General features: G+C 42.4%; 1 protein-coding gene across 4 annotated transcripts in view; it reads left to right on the top strand.

The window, feature by feature from the left end:
• The first annotated feature begins 113 nt into the window (after positions 1–113).
• FAM114A1 (family with sequence similarity 114 member A1) overlaps positions 114–24,076 on the top strand; it is a 70,462-nt gene continuing 46,499 nt past the window's right edge. For 2 of the 4 annotated variants that reach the window (XM_040238019.1, XM_040238020.1), the window contains exons 1-4: positions 128–182; positions 5,445–5,520; positions 8,177–8,532; positions 20,222–20,309. In XM_040238019.1, coding sequence (XP_040093953.1) covers positions 8,185–8,532; positions 20,222–20,309 — 436 coding nt within the window. In that variant the 5' untranslated portion in view covers positions 128–182; positions 5,445–5,520; positions 8,177–8,184. Of the gene's footprint in view, positions 183–5,444; positions 5,521–8,176; positions 8,533–20,221; positions 20,310–24,076 lie in introns of all 4 variants that reach the window. The other 2 variants (XM_040238018.1, XM_040238021.1) reach the window with 2 other exon arrangements.

Below are 24,076 nucleotides of genomic sequence, written 5' to 3' on the forward strand. Positions count from 1 at the left end.
CGGGGGCGGGGCCCTGGTGGGGCCGCGGGGGCGGGGCCCTGGTGGGGCCGCGGGGCGGGGCCGCTCGGCCAGTCCGCCCTGTCCCCCTCCCAGCCCGCCCTCCGGCCGCGTCCCCGCCAGCCCTGCCGACGTGGCGGGGCGGGACCCGGCGGCGCTCCCGCGCGCACTCGGCCGCCTGAGCGGTAAGAGCCCCCGGCACCTCTCGCCTTCACCCCCTTCCCCGGGCGGGCGCGGGGGCGGGGGGATGCGGGAACAGCTGCCGCGGGGTGATGGGGAGACCCTGCCGTCTCTGTTTATCCCGTTCGGTTCCCCGAGTCGGCAGGGGCTGGGCCCCGGGCACAGGATCGGAGGGAACGGCCCTGGAGGTGAAGGTCCGGGCAGGCGCGGGCGGCGCGGCCGAGGGCCCCGCGTGGGTGCGGGCGTGTGAGTGTGTGTGTGTGAGTGTGTGTCGCTCCGGGTCCACGCTCATGCACACACCCACACGCCCGCACTCCTGCTCTGCCCCCTCGGCCGGCGTGAACCTCTGCGGAGCCTGCCTTGTGCTCCCGAAGTATTCGGTCCCAGCACAAAGCAAGTCTGAAAAAGTTTCCCCCACGTCCCAGGTCCCAGTGCGAGGCAAGCTTCGGGGTGTCCGCAGCGGCGGGGACAGGCGAAGCAAGTCCCATCCCGGGGTTCGCCAGCCCTTGGCCTGGAAAAGCCGAGCTCCGGCCTTGCCCTCCCACCTAAGCTCATCATCCGTCATCTCTCCCGCTGCAGACGCCGGCACTGCCGGCACTTCCACCCCAGCTAGCACCCTGAGCCAGCCCACCTCTATTCACAGCCTCCAGGTTGAGCCCCACTCCCCGCCCCAACCCCCCCACCCGCCGGCCCAGTCGCTCCTCTTCTTCCCTGGAACCAGGTATTTCTAACCATCTCAGATCAGGCGCCTGAATTTCACTGCCCTTTCCTGGAGTAGAAAGAACTCAGCATGAACTGTCAGAGTGATCTCTCTGTCCTTCGATGCCATCAGTTCTCATCCTGAACATCTTGAGAGGGTCAAGCGGGTGGCTTTTAAAGTCAATGTCTCGAACTCCAGAAGACCTCGTCCACCCTGAGAAAACTAAGTAGGCAGGCTTTCTCCTCAGAGCCTTCTCTGCCCTCTTTTCCTCCCGTTGCCCCTTCCCCGCCTCACCTGTGTCCATTCCCTGCCTTTCCTTCCTTTCCTGAGCTCAGGAAAAAATCTGATAAACTTCTTAGGGCATAAGTTCTAAGCAAAAGAAGGGAACTTTGAGGGTGGGATCTGAGCCTCCTTGGAGCCAGTGCAGAAGGAATTTGAGGGTGGGAAGGAGCCTTGCTGATTCTCACGGATTCAGACATCATTAAACCAGGCTTACATCACACATTGTTTCTCCTGAATCAATATCAAACAATATATTTCAGTTCAGTAAATATTAGAGTGTCGGAAAACAAGCTAGGTGCTTGTTGGTTACAGTTCTGGAGGAGAGACAGATAAATGTCTCCTTTAAAAAAATGATACAGAAATAAATACTCCTTAAAAATGCCATAGAAGTCTATGCAATGTATCTTCTAAAACATTAGAAGGAGTGGGGCAAATTTGGGAAAATTTCAAAGTAGAAAGTAACATTGTTGTTCAGCCACTGAGTCATGTCAGACTCTGCCATCCCATGAACTACAGCGCACCAGGCTTCCCTGTCCTTTACTATCTCCTGGAGTTTGCTCAAACTTACGTCCATTGAGTTGGTGAAAGTGATTCTAGACACCGAGAAAAAAAAAAAAAACAAAAAACAGGACTTTGCCAGGCAGTTGGAGGCAGGGCATCCTGGTCAGAAAACCCAGCATAAGCAAAGATGGAGATGTTTATGAGCTGCCTGGGCAGTGATGGAAAATGTGCTGTCTGTTGAGTTGAGAGTTCCAGGAGGCTGATAGAGAAAGTGGAGCTGGACTGTGAGGGGCCCCAGATGTCATGCAAAGGTGTTTAAACCTCATGTTTTTTAAACAGGGGAGCAAATAGGTCCTTATTCGTGTTTCATAAAATTACCTGGCAGACGTGTGGAAGCCAGACTGGAGGAAAAAGAGTCTGGGCTCTGGGTACACATACTTGTCAAGTACCACTGGAACTCTTACAACCTGGTTAAGATCCTGTCATCCACAGTTTTTGTTCCTGGTCTTTCACTGACTAACACTTTTTAAATTTGGAGGCAGTGATCTCACACAGGGTATTTTATTACCAACTTCTTATTTTGCCAAGTGAGACCATTTAACAAATCCATGCACTCCAATACTATTTCATAAAATGAAAGATGTTTTAATACCAAGAAAAGCATGAAGGTTAAACTTGCAAGATGAAGGCAGTCCTTTACGTTGAATAAATTTAGACTGATGAAACACTCTCTATCTTGTCCTTATTTTTCTCTGTCATCACGGGCTGGTCCCAGTCCTGCAGTCTGGTGCTGGGGAACAAAGTATGCAGATCGTTATGTCCACCAAGCTTACTCTCCAGAGGAGGAAGTGAGGAAGCCCAATGAGAATGAGTGGGCTGTATACCCGCAGAGGGATAGAGAGATCAGAGCACAGTTCTTTCCACCTCAGCATCCATCCCTCCCATCCCTTGATATTCCTCCGTGTGGCTCTTGGCCCAGCCACATAGCATCCGTTCTGCATGTCTAGATTCATTCCTAGCACTTGCATACACTCTTTTTCCATCATGCCTTAGTGACTGTCAAAGCCTCTTTCAAGGTTCTCCCTTGTATGAGATCAGTCTAGCTCAGGCACTTCTTTACTTGCTGTGATGTGCTGTTTAAATCATCATTTAACCATTTCATGTTCCATGCAGTAGTTTCCTGGGCCTTCACTGACCAGGAATCAGATGGAAACAGATTATTCGTTTTCTGAAGGATGTCTTCCATTTTAAACTTATTTTTGACCCATGAAATTGTTGCTCCAATACCTAGCATAGCTCTGGGAGCATTTTAGGTGATGAATGAACTGACTCATGAAAAACTAACTTATATTCCCAGCCCACAAAGGCTTCTTTATATGCCACTCTTCCTCTTCTTGGAGTTTACTGAAGAAACTTCCTTGTTTCTGTGGGTTGAGGCTCCCTAGCATCAAAGCCACAGGACACGGCTGTAATGGTCAACAGTCCAAACCATAAATCAGGGCAAGTTTAAATCCAGCTGCTTCTGGGGCACCCAGGCAGAGATGGGGGCCAACCCAGGACACACAGCATGCATCCCAGCCGCCAACAGTCCCTACATAGGAACAGTTGTGTCTTAGAACACACAGTTTGTAATGACTTCAGGTGGAAGGGCACTGTTTTAAACCTGACTACCTCTCTCCTGTCATAACATCCAGAGTAGACCAAGGTCTACCAGAATAAAAAAGATTTGGAGGAAGCTTTCTTTTTTTGGTTTAGATTCAGGGAAAATATTGACTTGTAACAGGTAGAAAAGTTCACACACAATTAGAGGTTAAAGTTTTGATTATTTGAAAAGATGTAAAAATATAGTCTTCCTGAAATAAATTGTCCATAAATGTGTCCTAACAGTATTGGTTCAACTCCTTACAGCTGAATGTCACGTCTATTTCTGAAGGAATGGCTTCATGTTGATAATTGGATACAGAGTAGCCACAGGGAAGAGAGGTTTTGTTGTGGTCATTTTCCACAGTTGAGGTGACCTGACCTAAGGCAGTTTGGCCATCAGAGATGGGTGAGAGTGGTAGGCTCCTCTGTGCAACTGATAGAACCAGAATCCACTCTCAGGATTTCTGCCACACACTCCCATGTAGGTTAGCAACCAGGCTCAAATATACGGTTTGTTCTTGTCAGTTGATAAAATTCTAGCTCTCTGTCTTTTTAGTCCTTGGGTGAGGACCGCTCTGGAAGCAGGACTCAGCTAACCTTATAATCAGGCTTTGATGTACTCCTGCAGTGAGTAGAAGAACTAGAAAAAATCTACGGCAAAGCTTGGTAGCTCCTGGATTCAGTATAATCTTTTGCCTTGGAAATGGAAAAGCAGAAAGTACCTGAACAGAATTTCTTGCCAATCCACTTTAAGCACCATTTCCATTTTATCAGTGAAAAATACTTTTAATAGTGTTTTGTGTTAGTCGCTCAGTCATGTCCACCTCTTTGTGACCCCATGGACTGTAGCCCACCACGGTCCTCTGTCCATGGATTCTTCAGGCAAGAAACCTGGAGTGGGTAGGCATTCCCTTCTCCAGGGAATCTTCCCAACCCAGGGTTCGAACCTGAGTCTCCTGCATTGCAGGCAGATTCTTTGCCATCTGAGCCACGGGGGAAGCTTTTAATAGTACCCCCTGATAAATAGTGTTCCGAGGGAGGGATGGTTGAACCCTCTCAAGAAGTGAATAGTCCATTACAGAATCTGAAATGGTAACTAAAGACCTTGAAAACTATATTCCTTAATGGGACATTTAAAATGTTAACCAGCCACCCCCAGAGCATAAAATACAACTAATCCATGTAGATGTTCCATGGTATGTCCTGAAATATGTTAGCACTAGGAACAGTATCACAACAATTTAAGGTGAAGCAGATACAAAATGTTTCTAATGCTTTTTATTCACCCATAAATGTTTATTATAACCAGGTTTATTCTCATGGTCCTGCTCATAGAGAAGTGAAATAGTTTGGAACTTCTTAATAATCCAGATTAATAATAAGGTTTTTCAAATTATCTTACAAAGAAATTAAAATATCAGACAATGCCTTTGACTAAATGTTGATGAACACAAAAAGGGGAATATAAGTGATGTCCAAGTATGTGCTCAATCTCCTTATGGTCGTACCCCTAGGACCTAGGTGAGGATAAGGGTAAATTAGGAGAACTCTAGGCCATGGCAGTGAAGGAATGTCCTAGACCATGGGTCAGCAAACATTTTCTATATAGGGCCAGATAGTAACTATTTTAGGCTTTGCAATTTTGGGGGCCATGTGGTCTCTCTCGCCACTCTTCACCTCTGCTGTTGTACTAGAGAACCCACAGACGTTATATAAACAAGTGAGCATGTCTGTGTTCCAATAAAACTTTATTTACCAAAACAGAGGGAAGGCAAATGGCTGTAGTTTGCCAACCTCTGTCCAGGCCAGTCCTGACTGGTTTTCACAAAAATTTTATAAGCTTCCACATGACAGTAGCTTTTCAATTACCCTCCCTCAATCTCATCCCTCTCCCATAAACCACAGTAACAATCCCTTTTCTGTAGGGTAGCCAGAATCACTCTTCACTACTTTAACTAGCCATTGACCATACTTACTGACAGACCATCTCCAGCCATGAATACCCGAAACTTAGTGTATCAGCCAAAGGGGAGGATGCATTCTTTGCCTTTCCCATCTGCAGACTTGTTTATAGTTGTGTTATCAGAGAATTTAAGTATTTTTGTTTAAAAAGAGACATTCTAACCCAGTTATCTTGTAGGTGAAGGAACAGAGGAAAGACGATATGGGTCATTTGAAACCACTTGCTGTAAGATAGCTCCTGAGTAGCGAATGAGGTAAAGGCATTTGCTGCTTACTTTCATTTCAAATTACACTTTAATTTTAAATCTTCCCCAAAATATTAATATAACTCAATACACATGTTTGTTGAGTTTCCTACAGTGTTCAAGAAACTATGTTAAGTGCTGTATAAAATATGAACACAAAATAAGGAAGATTCTTGTCTTCATAGTATTTACAACATATTAGGATAACAGTCAAACAACTCTAATCAAAGATGATTGTAACCATCCGAACTGAGATAGATGCAAAGCGCTCTGAGAGTTCAGAGAGAGAAAAATTATATCCAGTTAGGAGGAAAAAAATATAGAGGAGACGCTTACTCTAAATGGGCCTTAAATATGTTGAAGCAACATACGGAACCAAGAGCCACCTGACAGTCTTTTGTGAATGTAATATAGTCACAGAATTGTATAGCCATTACCACTGTTCAGTTTTAGGACATTTTTGTCACTCACAAAAGAAATCCACATCCATTAGCAGTCATTACTCATCCCCCCTCCCTTCAGCTACTGAAAGTGAAAGTGAAGTCGCTCAGCCGTGTCCGACTCTTTGTGACCCCGTGGACTGTAGCCCACCAGGCTCCTCTGTCCATGAGATTCTCCAGCCAAGAATACTGGAGTGGGTTGCCATTTCCTTCTCCAGGGGATCTTCCCGACCCAGGGATCGAACCCGGGTCTCCCGCATTGCAGACAGCCACTAGAAGCCACTAGTTTACTTTCTGTCTGTGGAATGGAGGTAGGTATTTGAGAGTCACAACATAGAAGTGTGTAAAACTGTGAGAAAGGAACAAGATGCACCAAGGGAGAGAGGAAATAGCTAGACAACTTTAAGGAACAACTGTTGGAAGGGTCAAGACGGTTGGCATGTGCACGTGAGTTGTAAGTTGGCCACTGTCATCACATGGCCAGTATGTGAAATGGCTTCCCACATACTGTGGTTTTAACAGTGACCAGAGGTTTGACCAGTTGGCAAACACTGAGGTCAACAAAAATACCCACTGATTAGCCTGCAACTTGCTTTCCAATATAGTGAGGTCATTATCTTTTTTTTAGACTAATGAAATTATCAGGCTCCCCAGGTGGTTCGATGGTAAAGAATCTGCCTGCAGTGCAGGAGACGTGAGTTCAATTCCTGGTCAGGAAGATCCCCAGGAGGAAGGCATGACAACCCACTCCAATATTCTTGCCTGGAGAATCCCATGGACAGAGGAGCATGGTAGGCTGTAGTCCATAGGGTTGCAAAGAGTTGACACGACTGATTCGATTGAACATACACACACACACGCAAACACACACAAGGAAATTATCATCTTGAACTATCCTTCTGAATATATGTTATCCAATAAGGTAGCCACTGGCCACACATGTCTATATAAATTAAAGTTAAAATTATTTAAAATTAAATTTAAAAATTAGTTCCTCCGTTGCACCAGCCACATTTCAAGTATTTGATAGCCATATGTGACTACTAGCTACCATATTTGCCATCATAAATACAGAACATTTCATCATCACTGAAAGTTCTGTTGAAAAAAAACTGCACTGTTGTACATGGTAGCAATAACTCACAAGCTTCATAAAGAGGTTTCTGTTTTGTATATTATTTTGTAATGGCTCCATTCCTCATTTGGCTTAATATGTCACTTTTTTATTCCATTTCATCCTTGTGTTTCCCCATCTAAACTATTGACCAAAGAAAGCTCAGACCTTCGTGGGCTGGTACCCAACAAGGCACACTTATGTGTATGTATGTTTTTTTCAATTTGAATTTCTGACAAAACTGCAATACTAAATGTCAGGCATGTTAAAATAAGTTCTCAGGTATGTTCCATCCTTATTCTTATTATGGCTACAAATTTAAGTCATATGAAGTAAATACTTTCACAGATACAGATAATACTCTTAGTTCCTGTTTGCATATTTCCTCATGCCAGGTGAAAGATCCATGAAAGTTTAAAGATAGCCCTGTAGGTCTGTATTAGTTCCTGTTGCTACTGCAACAAAGTACAACCAACATAGTTTTTAGTATTTATAGCAATACAAATGTATTCTCTTACAGTTCAGAGGAATGTTTTCCTTGACTTTTTCAACATCTGGTGGCCCCCTGTGTTCCCTGGCTTGTGGTCTGTTCCTTCATCTTCAGAGTGCATCACTCCAGTCTGCTTCTGTCATCACATTACCTTTTCCTCTTTGCAGTCAGATCTCCCTCTGCCTTGCTCTGATAAGGACACTTGTGATTTCAATTAAGACCCTTGCAGGTAGTCCAAGATTCTTAATTTAATCATATCTTCAAAGTCCTTTGGCCATATAAAGTAACATTCACAAGGTGAACATGGGTGGAAACTGTGTCTTCTGCATCTCCTGCATTGCAGGCAGATTCTTGACCGCTGAGCCACCTGGGAAGCCTGATAATTTCATTAGTCTAAAATAAAGATATAAGGACCTCACTGCATAGGAAGCCAAGTCACATTCCAAGGATTATGACATGGATATTTTGGCGGGCCATTATTCGGCCTACACAGAGGTTACATAAAGTTTCTTCTTGGTAGAAAAAAGCTTACCTCCATCAGATTTAATTATTCTGGGCTTTGAATTAAAATTTAATAATTCAGATAAAGAGTAAGTTGTTTGTTTGTAATCATGTTAACAGATATTAAAATGTCTGACAATGGCGATGACACGTTAGTCTCTGGAGACAAAGAAGAAATTACCAACAAGCCCAACAGTGATACCTTACCCAAAGATGCAGAAGTGCACTGTGATTCAGCTGCAGTTTCAGATGAGCTAACGCCAGCGAATCCCAGAAGAGATGTGCACGAAAATGAGGCTGTTCAGGGTGCAGAGACTGCTGACACTGGATTCGCTGAGGAGCCCAAAGACCTTGGCGCCATGCAGCCGCCCCTCAACGGAGAAGTGACTGAGGATGCCCTCGCTGAGTGTGTTGATGCCGTGAGCCTCGAGGCAGAACCTGGATCCGAAATACCCCTGAAAGAACAGAGTGATCCGGTAGGAGTGGTTCATTTGACTGAGTTCTTACTGATACCTACCATGGGCATAGATTGTGCCAAGCTGTGCGGTTAGGAATTGGGAATTCAGTATACACTATGACATTACCTCTGTTTGGTGAGAAAAGGTGTATATGAGAATAATTGGTCATTTTAATATTTTCATTTTGTTGATTGTATTTTTATTAACAATAACCACCACCAAATTATTGGACACAACAGGCACTCTCCTAACTACTCTATATGTTAAGTAATTCACCCTATACAACAGTTCCTTGAGGTTCTAAGCTGGATATTATTAACCCCAAGTTATAGATGAGACAATCAGGCTCAGAGATCTTAAGCAACCCAGTAAGATTTAAGCTACTCAGTAAGTGAGCTCAGTAAGGGAGCTACTCAGTAAGTGAGCGATATTGTAATATTGAATATAACGAGTCCAAATTATTAATGAACCTAATTCCCCCCTAAACAAGTTAATGCTTCTTTAACATCACTTAAATTTTACTGCATATTTACAAATCCACTCTGAAGATTTGAAACCTTCAGATTCCTCTTTTATCATCACATGCCACCTTCCGGAGACCAGCAACGGAACACCTTTGTGCTTCACTTCAGCGCCTCCACCTGGCTCTCTGGGGGATAAGTCAGGCCAGTATCTCCATGTCACTACCTCATTCCACATCAGTATGACCAAGCTGGGTTTTCCTGACACCTTTCCCTCCATCCACGGGGGGACCGGAAGGGGTGGGGAGGCACTCTGCAGTACTTGAGGAAATGGGCCACTCTCCTCCAAACCTGCCTTCTAGAAGGATGCTACAGTGTGGAGGATCGGCCCTGCTCTCCCGAAGTGTGCCCCACACGGCCCCTCCTTGAGGGGACTCTGCTGCGAGCAGTGAGGCAGGCAGGCTAAGTGGGCTTTCATCCCCCATCTATCGTTAACTCTCTTAGTTTGGGCAGGACACCAGATTTCTCTGTGCTTCAGTTTTTTCTCTGTGAAATGAAGAATTTGCCCATGAAGACCAGGAGGTATCCTTCTGACTAATGTTTTGTGATTGTTTTACTCAAAAGCAGACTTCTTGGGCCTCAGTTTCCTCAAATCGACCCTCAGAATTGTTCTAAGATGAGATGAAAGGAAGGGTTTTCCCATCACTGGAGATGTTTAAACAAAAACAAATGATCATTCTGCTGAATGTCATGGAAGGGATCTGAGGACCAGCTGGGAGTTTGGGTCAGTTATGTAAACATACATGCAAAATTTTGTTTATGAGTTCCATGATATCACAGACACTTTAAAGCCATCCATGGACCCCCTGAGGGATTAAGAATCCCTAGATCAAAGGGTCTCAACTCTAGCTGAACATTTCAACCACCAAGAGAGCTTTGAGAAATAATTGGGAGTGGGGAAGAAAGAAAGAATGGTGGATATTAGTCTGAATTCTCCAGAGAAACATAACCAATAGGATATGCCCTATACCCGTATTTACCTGTGTGCCTGACTTTGGAACCTATGTTCCTTCCATGCTGTCTTTCTACTGGGGCGCACTGGTTCCCAATTGTTATTGTAACTGCTACTATTAATATATACTTTTGTACATTAAAATATATATATCTTAACCATGACATTCTGACCAAAGATGATTCAAAGAAGCTATAAAAAGTTCCTTTGAGTCAAGATATGTGTGCTCATGAAGGCTAGATTATACATTCCAGTTTCAGACTTCTAAAAGTTATAACATGTTTGCTAATAAAGATAGAAAAATAAAAAGTCAGGATGCTCCTACACACTCATCTTCTTACATTTTGAGCAAATTGAATGAATTCTGCTTTTGAGAGCACTTTGTAAACCTCCTCAATGCTACAGAGAGAGAGAGAGAGAGCTAACTGGCAGACAGATATTCCCCTCCCAGCACCTCCCCTCCCCTACCGATAGCTTTGAAAAGGGGAGCATTCATTTCCTTATCATGAAGCTTCACAAAGTATCTGAATGGAAGTTCAGAGACTGGCCACAGAGTTAGAGCTGTTCTAGGTTGGAATGACATTTATTCGCAGAAATCTTGTGGGACCTTATTATGTACTAGTCTCTCCCTCTCTCTCAAAGTCACTCAGTCATGTCTGACTCTTTGCAACCCCATGGACTGTAGCCCGCCAGGCTCCTCTGTCCATGGAGTTCCTGGAAAGAATACTGGAGTAGGTAACCATTTCCTTCTCCAGGGAATCTTCCTGACACGGGAATCAAACCCAGGTCTCCCGCACTGCAGACAGATTCTTTACCATCTGAGCTATGAGGAAAGCCCATGTGCTAGTCTATCCGCCCCTAAAAGATCTAATCTAGTTCAAATTTCCCTAAATTCTTAGCATCAAGAAATATTACCCAGAGTAAAAAAATTTCATCCCTACTGTCCTATACCAATGCATTAAAAAGCCAATCATGAAGATGGTAAAGAATGCATGTTACCACTCAAAGTACTCAAAGGAAAACACAGACTACCACTCACTAGTTCTCTCCCTAGAAAAGGAAAAGCAGGGTGCTTAAGAACAGTAAAATTGCTATCAACAGAGACAAAAATGAGAGCACATAGGCCAAGATCTGCTGATGACAGATTTTTGCCTCTCAAATGAGTGAGTAGAGTTTGCTCCAGTTCTGTTGGAGTGTTTCTCTTTTTGTGACTCTCCACGTGAAGACATCTGATTTTTCACTTGAGCAACCAGATGGTAGCTGCTACCTTTTGGTATTGGATGTGCATGTGCGTGCTTAGTCTCTCAGTCATGTCCGGCTCTTTGCAACCCCATGGACTGTATCAGGCTTCTCTGTCCATGGGATTTCCCAGGCAAGAATACTAGAGTGAGGTGCCATTTCCTCCTCCAGGGGATCTTCCTGACCCAGGGATCAAACCTGTGGTTCCTCCATTGGCAGACAGATTCTTTACCACTGTGCCACCTCGGAAGCTCAGTTGTATTGGACAGTGCTTCATAAATCTGGTGGTGTGTTATAATCTCCTGGGAAGTTTGTTAGAAGTTTAGATTCCTGGGATCTACCCTGAAAGGTTCTTATTCTTTAAAAGATCACAATGGAAGCTAAGATACCATATTTTTAGTAAGTTCCCCCAGATAATACTCTTACAGTCAGACTGTGGACCAGTGTTTGGGAATCACTAATATTAGTACACAGAAGAACTAGTTGAGAAATCAGATGAGATTGAGAACATGGTGAGCTCAGTATTGGACATACCATGAGACATCCATGTGAAGATATTTTGTGGATAGTTGATTACAGTGGTCTGAAGCCCAGGGGAGGTGGTGGGGAGAGATTTTGGAGGCCATTAGCCATTGGGTGTAAGCCACTCCAGTACTCTTGTCTGGTAAATCTCATGGACGGCAGAGCCTGGTAGGCTGCAGTCCATGGGGTCGCTGAGGGTCGGACACAACTGAGCGACTTCACTTTCACTTTTCACTTTCATGCATTGGAGAAGGAAATGGCAACCCACTCCAGTGTTCTTGCCTGGAGAATCCCAGGAACGGGGGAGCCTGGTGGGCTGCTGTCTCTGGGGTCGCACAGAGTCACACATGACTGAGGTGACTTAGCAGCAGCAGCCGTTGGGTGTTAATGGGAGTGGGTCAGATTGCCCAGGTGTTATATAAAAATAAATAAAATCAGAGGCCAAGACCTGGCCCTGAAGTCTATGTTTCTAAGTCAGTTTGGTCATGCACAGCTCTTAGAGTCTCTTTGATAGGTTGTAGTTGCCAGTAAAGTTCATTCTATAAATTAAATTTCAAATCATGTTATAGCTCACTGACATTTTTAAATTAAGCATTAATTAACAAAAATGTTTAAAATGGTTCATGAAAGCTCATGTAGACTTGAGAATGTTCCATTGATCTGACCTTTTACATGCTTTGACCACTGCTCTGTGTGAAAGGTTCATTCAAGGCAAATGCCTAGAAATCTAGGAGCGGAGATTTCGTCCTTTATACTTGGCATTGAGAAACCAGAATTCTCCAGAGTTCAGAGATGAATAGAAGACCACTTAGAACAGGGTAAAATCCTTTCTTTTACCTTCTTCATGTAAAGGTAGGAAAAGGCTCTAAAATATATTTAACCAGCAACTAGTGTTGAATACCTTTAATTTCACAATCTAGAACCCCTTTCAGATATTCAAAATGATAGTTACCAGTCTACCATGTTTACCAGTGGAAGCCCATTTCTGTAATTCAGTATGCTAATTTGCAAAACCTCAGATGTTAATAGAGATGTGGATAATAGAAGTGTTCATTCTCTGGGGTATGGCTTTCCTGATTAGGAGGCCAGCTGACCACCTGGACTATGTGGACTTTATTGGAATGCTTGAAGCAGTTGGGTTGCAACTTAAGGAGCTCCCACGATATGTGTGGAAACTTTCTAAAGTAAACAGAAATCATCATGATAAGGGATGGACAAAAAAAAAGCAAAAGTAAGAAGATAGGGCATGGAAGCCAGGTCACGAGAACAGAGTCTTCTAAGGATGGAAAAGGGGTTAAGCTTCTGGTGCTACTGAGAGGTCAAGAAATAAAGTGACTATAATGAATCCATAGCTCTGACCAGGAGAGAGCCCTTGTGATCTTGATAAGGATGGTCTCATGAAACAGTGACCGTGGAAGAGTCACTGTGGGGCGGGGAGGGCAGTGGATTCAGAAGGTAGGCAGCTTTTTTAAGAGGTAAAGAAGAAAGAAAGACATGGAACAGAAACCAGACAAGTTGGGGAAAAAAAAAATTTTGTCATCGTGATTTTCATTTGCTGGTTTTAAGATGGAGGATGGTGCACATAATTAAATGTGGGAAGCAGCCAGTAGAGAAAGGTTGAAAAGGCAGAAGAAAAGGGAAAACCAACCTTCCCACACCCAGAGGAGATCGGATGGAGGTGATAATTACAACCAAGAGGAAGATACCACTTCCATTACGATAGAAGGGAAAGAAGTAATTGTGAGTAGGGGGTACAGTAAAGTTAGACTTTGTTGAAATGGGGTTTTGATATAGGCCAGTGTTCTGTCCATAAAAAGACACTACTCAGACTTTCAACTTGGTTTGAACAATTAGTATTCAATTTATTAAGGTTATAGAATCAAAATGTCGATTCTCCATAGTATTCATCTCACAAATCTTACTCTATTTAGAAGTCTAGCATAATTGAACACTCACTTTCAAGGGGCTTTTGATTAATGCTTGGTCCTTTATGCCAACTTAAACATGGTCAAATATTTTTTTAACTACATCTATAAATTTAATATACTCTATCTACTTTTTAAGTACCTCATTTACCTACTTAAAATCTTGCTGAGTACTTAAGAATTGTTATAAATCTTATAGAGTGGACTTAATGACCCCTTAGGTTCCATCAGTTCAGTTCAGTCACTCAGTCATGTCCAACTCTTTGCAACCTCGTGGACTGCAGCACTCCAGGCTTTCCTGTCCATCACCAACTCCCAGAACTTACACAAACTCATGTCCATCGAGTCGGTGATGCCATCCAACCATCTCATCCTCTGTCATCCCCTTCTCCTCCTGCCTTCAATCTTTCCCAGCATCAGGGTCTTTTCCAGTGAGTCAGTTCTTCACATCAGGTGGCCAAAGTATTGGAGTTTCAGCTTCAGCATCAGTCTTTCTAGTGAATATTCTGGACTGATTTCTTTTAGGATGGACTGGTTGGATCTCCTTGCTGTCCAAGGGACTCTCAAGAGTCTTCTTGAACACCACAGTTCAAAAGCATCAATTCTTTGGCTCTCAGCTTTCTTTATGATCCAACTCTCACATCCATACGTGATTACTGAAGAAACCATAGCTTTGACTAGACGGACCTTTGTTGGCAAATTAATGTCTCTGCTTTTTAATATGCTGTCTAGGTTGGTCATAGTTTTTCTTCCAAAGAGCAAGCATCTTGTAATTTCATGGCTTGCAATCACCATCTGCAGTGATTTTGGAGCCCCCAAAAATGAAGTCTGTCACTGTTTCCATTATTTCCCCATCTATTTCCCATGAAGTAATGGGACTGCGTGCCATGATCTTCGTTTTCTGAATGCTGAGTTTTAAGCCAACTTTTTCACTCTCCTCTTTCACTTTCATCAAGAGGCTCTTTAGTTCCCCTTCACTTTCTGCCATAAGGGTGGTGTCATCTGCATATCTGAGGTTATTGATATTTCTCCTGGCAATCTTTGCTTCATCCAGCCCCGTGCTTCTCATGATGTACTCTGCATATAAGTTAAATAAGCAGGGTGACAGTTGCAGCCTTGACGTACTTCTTTCCTGGTTTGGAACCAGTCTGCTGTTCCATGTCGAGTTTTAACTGTTGCTTCTTGACTTGCATACAGATTTCTCAGGAGGCAAGTAAGGTGGTCTGGTCTTCCCATCTCTTTAAGAATTTTCCACAGTTTGTTGTGATCCACATAGGCAAAGGCTTTGGCATAGTCCATAAATCAGAAGTAGCTGTTTTTCTGGAACTCTTGCTTTTTCGATGATCAGCAGATGTTGGCAATTTGGTCTCTGGTTCCTCTGCCTTTTCTAAAACCAACTTGAACATCTGGAAGTTCATGGCTCACATACTGTTGAAGCCTGGCTGGGAGAATTTTGAACATTACTTTGCTAGCATGTGAGATGAGTGTAGTTGTGCAGTAGTTTGAACATTCTTTGGCATTGCCTTTCTTTGGGACTGGAATGAAAACTGACCTTTTCCAGTCCTGTGACCACTGCTGCGTTTTCCAAATTTGCTGGCATATTGAGTGCAGCATCTTCATAGCATCATCTTTTAGGATTTGAAACAGCTCAACTGGAATTCCATCACCTCCACTAGCTTTGTTCATAGTGATGCTTCCTAAGGCCCACTTGACTTCAAACGTTATGCATAAATTTAGGTACATTTCAACTTAAAAATCAGAAGTCTGATAATACAATTATTCATTTTCAATTGATTTTCAAAACATTGTCACTATAATCACTCAAACTCCTTTAAGCATCAGTAGTACAGAAAAGAAGAAATATGCACAAAGTGATTAATTGTATGCCTTTCATGCTTTAAAACCTTTATATACTTAATTTCAAATCTCCCTGGAGTTGAATGGTGCATACAAACCAAGAAAGAAAGTTCCTTGGGAACAACTGAGGCCATTTTTTAGCAAATATTTTAACAGAGGTGCAGGCATCTGAGCAATTTACATCCTCCCAAATGTCACACTGAGCCCCTCCTTAGAACAACTGTGTCATGAGTTACAAAACTTAAAGAGGGTTTGGTCTCACAACTTCTACTGTCCATATCCCAAGACCATAGCTATATACATAGTCTCTAAATCTTAATCTAGTAAAGGAGGTAGGACTATCAGGTTGGTCTTTATCTTTTAAAAGAGGTACATATATTTTCTATCTTAAGTGCTGAAAACTGCCAGGGTCCAGCCCCGGTGGATCCAGGGTAATTTGAAGGGGAGACGGAATTGGCGTCCTAGGAAAAAAATTTATTTAATTACAGATATATAGAGAGATTAGAAACAGATAGTGTAGTAGGAAAATTAGTGGAGAAAAAGAGGCTGAATAACTTGGTTTACTTGGAATACCAATCACCACCTACGTAGGCCACAGGAGTCTTTCCGTTCTCCCGAAGGAGAGGAGGCACTGAGGCCTCCCCGGTCCGATCTTAGAAGCCCAGGCAAAATTAGCAGGCTTGGTGAGTACCCACGTTCCAGATGGGAATTCAGCCAGAAGGGGAAAGAAAGAACGACACGGGGGAATCAGTCTTTCCAGAAACTGATCCCATTTCTTTATTTTTTCAGGTTTGCTTATATACTTTTTGTTATACATAGGGATGAATACAGAGTCACGCAGGGGTCAGCAGACCTGACCCTTGTCACAATCAGGTGCTTCATATAAACTTATACAAAGGTCTTAGGGGTTTTACATCATCTTCTGGCCATGAGGCCTGCTGACATTATATGGCCCTTTCTGATAACAGTCAACCAGAAAACTTATTTTTTCCAAGGGTGATTTTTTTCTTAAACCAAGTGCCACCCTCCAAATAAAGTTGCATTCCTATAGAGTGAGGGTGTAGTGGGTTACAATCAAGAAAGGAATTTACTTAGCCTAAGGTTTAACATGATTAATCTTACTCCTATATGCTAGTTATATTCATTATAAGGGCAGGGAATATGGAGATTTAGCAACAAATATTGGCTCAACAAATGAAAACCCTTCACCAATATAATTTCTAATCAACCCACTAATACTATACTAATAATTTTCTAACTTCTCAAAAGAGTCTGTATTTAGAAAGTTTTAAAGCATCTTGTGCCTCTCACAGTTGGGAGGCTGTAAACAATTACATGTGGCCGGACGAACCCGCTCAGGCAGGCTAGAGAACCTTCAGAGGAGTTTGTAAGTTGAAACACTCTTGTCATGCCCAGGAATTTTTATTAACTGGAGCTGCAAGTTAACTCCTTCTCTGAGAGAAATGGTGATGGGGGAGAGCCTCCCGTAAAGTCAGAGGTGTAGGTGACAGCATAAAACAGATTCTGGTTTGGGGGGTAGATGCTCGGGAACAGGGGGTCTCCTGAGGCTCGATCTCGCCTTTGCGTAATGCCGAGCCTCGTTCCTCATGACCTTTGCCATGGGCGGAGTTCCTCACGCTGGCTCCCGCCAGAAAACCTTCGAATTTAATGGAATTCTAAGATGTATACATATTTTTCTACTTAATAACTTAAAAATAAATAAATGAATTTTCTATTTAATGATAAAGACCTTTAAATGGAATACCCAATATGTAAATGTCTTTTCTATTTAAAGAACTTTGAACTTGATAGAATCTTGCACTCTTTCATCTTCTTAGGTGCACACAACACTTATAGATGTATCAGTAATCTCCAGTTGAGTTTTGGAGATCCCTCCTGATCAAGCCAAGTCTGATTTGCTGTTACAATATGACTCTCATTCTTCTGAGAGTTTAGGGTGGGGGACAGGAAGTTGATAGAGTTCTTATCAGATGGCTTCTATTTTCTCTATGGATTAGGATGTAAAGTTGTCTGTTAAAGGAAGTGGGAGTTATATGGGTGAGGATGAGGAAAAATCTTTAAATTTTTCATGTATGAAAATGGGATACCTGAGTAGATCCATGCTGCCTACTTTATAGTCTCATAAGCATGTGACATTAAAGCCACTTAAAGTGGAGACAGTACTCAACTGGATATATTTACAATCCATGTCAAACAGTTTATATGGTTTTTATGTTAAATGTACACATTTTGTTATTTGAGTATTTGCCATTCTTTGTAGCTGATCAAGAAGTCGCTGATCAAGAAGTCACATCTCAATGTCAAAAAAGCTTTATTAATAAAGCAATTGAAGTAGTCACTTATACTGCAAAAAGTTCTAGACTCATTTAACATTTATTTCCATTTGCTAGTCAATTACCAGCTGTCAGAGCATATTAAGTATTGTAAATTTGAGTCAGAAGCTGTCACCCTTAAGTGTATTAACTTTCGCTAATCACATAGGTAGTGATTTATCCCATGAAAGAATTATATTAATCACCAACTTACATCTGTCTTCATCATGGTATAAAATTGCCACTGGCTTCATTGCTCAAGTGAAGTAAATCAATGTAGACACCGAAAATGAACGTAGACTGTCATGAATCTTGAGTATTTCCATTCACGTTAATAAGCTTCTCATTGTTTCCAAACAGAAAAAAAAATGTCAGCCAACTTTCATAGCTTTTTGCTTCTTAGTGTTAAAACTGTAGTTAATTATTCTTATTATTAACAGTTAACATTTCTAGAGTATTTATTATGTGTTAGCACTATGCTCACAGCTTTATGTGAATTATTTTAATTTTCACAATAAACCTGTGAGGTTATTGGTTCTTATACTCATGGCTGCATTTTGTAATGTCAATGATGACTTTAAAAGACTTGAGTAATTAACTTGTCCAAAATGGTAGAGCCTAGAGTCAAACCCAAGCAATTTAATTCCATAATGTTTTCACTTAACCAGTAGTCTACACTGATGGATGGTGTTTGATAGTAACTAAGTGAATCAGTTAGGAATAGCATTTGGGATTGAATCTGCATTGCAGGCAGATTCTTTACCATCTGAGCCATCAGGAAAGCTCAACTAAAACTTAACATATAATGGCTTACAAAACAGTGATTTTTTTTTCTCATTTAACAGAATGGAGATAGGCAATAACTCACATTTGTTTAGTAGCCCACCAGGACCAGAACCAGTGTGATTCCCTGGCCTGTCCCTTAAGGCAGCAAAATTGGCTGCTTCAGTTTCAAGCACCAGGTTCACATTCAGGGCAGGATAAAAGGAGAGGGGAGGGTTGTCACCAGCTGTAACTGTATAATTTATCATGAAAGTGAACCCTTTCTCATTTATATCTCATTGGTCAAATCTGTTTCACTTGGCTGCTCTTATCTGAAAGAGTGAAGACTGCAGGGGGAAGGTAGTTGGGGAGGATGATGGACCAGCCTTGGGTCAAAAGTTATAGAATCTACAAACTCTGTAGGAATTTTTCACTTCCTCCTTAACTTCTTCCTTTCTTTTCTTGCAATGAAATCGCTGTAATTCTTTTGTAAAATGTATTTTGTAAAATGTATTCCTGGATATTAAGGGAGAGGGGTGGTTCTTTTTTTTTTTTTTTTTTTTTGAGTTAGGATGCATTGGTCACAAGTTACAGAAACTATTGCATACCTGAGAAAATCAATGAATTTCAGTCATTTATTCAACAGCTAAATTGAATAAATAAATAAGCATTCATCATATGCCATGAACTCTTCTATGATCTGTGGATATATCAGTGAACAAAAATATTAAGAGAAAGAGAGAAACACTGTGCTGGAATCACATAGAACCCAAAGGTAGAAATGCCGCAGGGCTTTGAAGAGAGACAGGAACCAGGGTTTGAGAAACTATCTGGAATCCAGACAGCTTCCCTGAGCTTATCTCCTTCATTCTGGTCACTCTGCTTTCTCTTAATTCTTAGTCTGCATGGTGGATCTTCTATTCAAGCTGAACAAGAATCTGTGTCCCAATCCAAATACGTAGGAAAACGAATTTGAATCAACTGTGCCCACCGACAGTGAGAGATGCAGTTCCAGGGATCGTTGTGAGTGGAGTGGACACCTTGAAAGTTGTCTACCTCAAAAGGCTTCCTGTTGCTGCTCGCCATCTTCAAGTTTACTGATGCTTTTGTAGACAGCTTGCCTGCTACAATCCATGCCAAAGCTCTTCCTACCACCCTAGAGATTTGAAAGTTAACTCTATCTATCTTGAAGAGCACCTTTTTTTCTAGTTCTGGGGAAAAAAATTGCATGAGTCAATGTTGTTTTGGAGTTTTTCAAGTCACTCTGTGCCCTAAGGTATTAAATCTTCCCCTCCCTTCCACAGCCCTGTCACTGTCTTCCAGATAATGGGAGATTTGGGTCTTGGTTGACATCAAATTCCCTTCTCACTTTAAGCTAAACCCTCAGATGCCAACACCACCGCACATCAATTTGATTCCAAAGTACACATTGCAGCGTGGATTGGTATATTCTTTTATGGTCCTTATAAACTATAATCCAGTGAGATATGGTTGTTGGTGATTTGTTTAACCTTCTCTGTGTTTCAAACGAATGGATATTTTCCCATTCAGGGATAAACGAATTGCTGACCTTGTGGCTAATCTGGTTTTTTACAGACTGTGGATTCCTCTCCACGTGGAGGGGGATGGGCAGGCTGGGGCTCCTGGGGCAAATCTCTGCTCTCGTCAGCATCTGCCACAGTAGGTAAGCATTATACATTGCATTTGAATGGATAAAGTTCAGGGGGCCAAATAGGATATGACATTTTGATCATACCATGTACTGATAGAGTTTAACATTACCTCATGAGATATTTGGGATTCCCAGGTGGTGCAGTCATAAAGAATCCGCCTGCCAATTCAGGAGACACAGGAGATGTGGGTTCAATCCCTGGGTCGGGAAGATGCCCTGGAGGAGGAAATGGCAACCCACTCCTGTATTCTTGCCTGGAAAATTCCGTGGACAGAGGAGCCTGACAGGCTGCAGAGAGATGGACATAACTGAGGGCCTGAGCACACACACACACACACACACAAGATAATAAGAGAAAATTGTTTTTAGTGTTTACTAAGTGCTTCCTGTATATTAGTACATTTATTCTTCAAAATAACCCTATTAGGAGGTACTCTTATTTCCTCCATTTTAGAGATAAGGAAGCTGAATCACAGAGAGGTTAAACTTTATCCAAAATCAAGAGTAGCTGAATTGAGCTTTGAACTGCACAGTATGGCTTTTAACCATTTTATTATCTTGCATCTTAGAATATAAGATTGGGGCTTTTATAATATATTCTTAAAGCTTTGTTTATCATCCACTTGAATGTTTTAAAATATACAAATAGGCTACTCTCTAAAAAGGCACTCATCACAGCATCAGTTCAGTTCAGTTCAGTTCAGTCGCTCAGTCGTGTCCGACTCTTTGCGACCCCATGAATCACAGCACGCCAGGCCTCCCTGTTCATCACCATCTCCCGGAGTTCTCTTCTCATGAGGTGGCCAAAGTACTGGAGTCTCAGCTTTAGCATCATTCCTTCCAAAGAAATCCCAGGGTTGATCTCCTTCAGAATGGACTGGTTGGATCTCCTTGCAGTCCAAGGGACTCTCAGGAGGCTTCTCCAACACCACAGTTCAAAAGCATCAATTCTTTGGCGCTCAGCCTTCTTCACAGTCCAACTCTCACATCCATACATGACCACAGGAAAAACCATAGCCTTGACTAGACGGACCTTAGTCGGCAAAGTAATGTCTCTGCTTTTCAATATGCTATCTAGGTTGCTCATAACTTTTCTTCCAAGGAGTAAGTGTCTTTTAATTTCATGGCTGCAGTCACCATCTGCAGTGATTCTGGAGCCCAAAAGAAGTCTGACACTGTTTCCACTGTTTCCCCATCTATTTCCCATGAAGAGATGGGACCGGATGCCATGATCTTTGTTTTCTGAATGTTGAGCTTTAGGCCAACTTTTTCACTCTCCTCTTTTGAAATACAAATAGGAAAAGATGCAGGTAGGAAGAAGATGCATATCAAGGCTAATAGAGTTTCTATAATTGAACATTGACCTTAACTCTGAGATGCTTGCTTGCCAGTAGATTATCTTTTTCGTTGAATGATAAAACAACACTTACCTTATTTAGGGGCTTCCCGGGTAACTCAGCTGGTAAAGAATCTGCTGCAATGCAGGAGACCCCTGTTCAACTCCTGGGTCAGGGAATTCCCCCTGTAGAAGAGACAGGCTACCCACTCCAGTATTCTTGTGCTTCCCTGGTGGCTCAGATGGTAAAGAGTCCACCTGCAATGCCGGAGACCTGGGTTCAAACCCTGTGTTGGGAAGAGTCTCCTGGAGGAGGGCATGGCAACACACTCTAGTATCCTTGCCTGGAGAATCCCCATGAACAGAAGAGCCTGGCGGGCTACAGTCCATGGGGTTGCAAAGAGTTGGATATGATGAGCGACTCAGCACAGCACAGCACAGCTTATTTAGGTACCTTTATTTTGGCTGCCAGTAGATTATCTTTCTCACTGAATGATAAAACAAGACAGCATGTCTACATAACGTTATTTTCCTTGTATGAAATTTTGGAAGAAATGTCCTGTATTGGCTCTTATACAAAGAGAAAACATAATGACTGTGTCCTCATCAGTGAAGATTTGTCACAGTTATTCTTCATGTGACCATCTCTTGTGTATACTCTTCATGAACACTGAAGATATAACATAAACATGTCTAAGATGACCTAGCCTCGACATTTCGTCTTGAGGGTGGAGAATGACAGGCAGAACATAGGAAGTCACAGGTAATACCGCTTTCAGATCATCTAACTCAGGTGTTCTCCTATGGTCTGTGGCATGAGGATCTTGTGATGGGCCATGAATTGGTCCAATTCACGGTTACTCCTAAAATCAGTAGTCTGTGGCCCTACTCCAATGAACCGTGGTCACAGACCGTTGAAGGGGCAGGTATCTAATTTGATAGAGTTTAGATGCCTGGAAGAATGGATTCATTGCATTCTCCTAATTCCATGCTTGGAGAGCTGTGGCAAGGAGTAGATGGTGATCAAATAAACATTGCTCTCCACTAAGAGCCTGAAAAACAGATTTTTTTTTCTTTTGCTAATTGAAGAGCCAGGTATACCATGGATACTTTGGGTTGGCCAAAGACACAAACGAACTTTTTGACCAACCCAATACACATGCAGATGGAAAAAATTAGTCAGATTAAAGTAGAGGAGCCTGTTTTGTTTTCTGAACAGGACAGAGTCTCTTATTAGAGTAAGGACAGGCACTGCAAGCATCTTGCTTTCTAGGGAAAATGTTTGAGCTTTTAGTGACTCCCAAATGGATCTTGCCACTGACAGTACTCAGGACTGGCATGCTTTCTGAACCAAAACTAAAAATGTGGAGTCTAAAAGTTTTTGAAATTGTGATGTCTGGAACAGTGTATTACTTGATCACCAAGTTATACCACTCTCTTCATGCTTTATGTCATAAAACAGTATAATGTTTTGGGTGCTTCCAGTTATAATGGTGTCCAGAACTTCCTGACCCAGGGATTGAACTGACATCTCCTGAAGCTACTGCATTGGCAGCCCAGGGGGGTCACAAAGAGTCAGACACCACTGAGCGACTGAATTGAACCGAATTATGGGAGTGAATCCCATCATATTCACAATCCTGTTCACTCTCAAATTAAAAGACTCTTGCTCTGTAGAAGGAAAACTATGACAAACCTAGACAGCATATTAAAAAGTAGAGATATCACTTTGCCAATGAAGGTCAGTATACTCAAAGCTATGGTTTTTCTAGTGCTAATGCAAAGTCACTTCAGTTGTGTCCAACTCTTTGCGACTGTATGGACTGTGTAGCCCACCAGGCTCCTCTGTCCATGGGATTCTCCAGGCAAGAATGCTGGAATGGGTTGCAGTTTCCTTTTCGAATGGGAGAGTTGGATCATAAAGAAGACTGAGCGCTGAAGAATGAATGCTTTCAAATTGTGCTGGAGAAGACTCTTGAGAGTCCCTTGGACAGCAAGATCAAACCAGTCAATCATTAAGGAAATCAACCCTGAAGATTAATTGAAAGGACCCATGCTGAAGCTGAAGCTCTAATATTTTGGCCTCCTGATGCAAAGAGCCGATTCATTGGAAAAGACCCTGATGCTGGGAGAAATTGAAGGCAAAAGGAGAAGGGGGTGGCAGAGGATGAGATGGTTGGATGGTACCACTGACTCAGTGGACATGAATTTGAGAAAACTCTGGGAGACAGTGGAGGACAGAGGAGCCTGGAGTTCATGGGGCTGCAAAGAGTCAGATATGACTTAGTGACTAAACAACAACAACCACCCTCAAATTGGTGGTGGTGGGGAGTCATGGGTGTATATGCCAGGGGTGAGAATCTTGGGAGTGATCTCTCAGTTCTACCTACCATGCCTCCCTTTTCTATTTGAAATCTTTAACAGTTAAACCACCAATTCCAGA

Source organism: Oryx dammah, unplaced genomic scaffold (genome assembly GCF_014754425.2).
Source record: "Oryx dammah isolate SB20612 unplaced genomic scaffold, SCBI_Odam_1.1 HiC_scaffold_3, whole genome shotgun sequence".
Taxonomy (NCBI): domain Eukaryota; kingdom Metazoa; phylum Chordata; class Mammalia; order Artiodactyla; family Bovidae; genus Oryx; species Oryx dammah.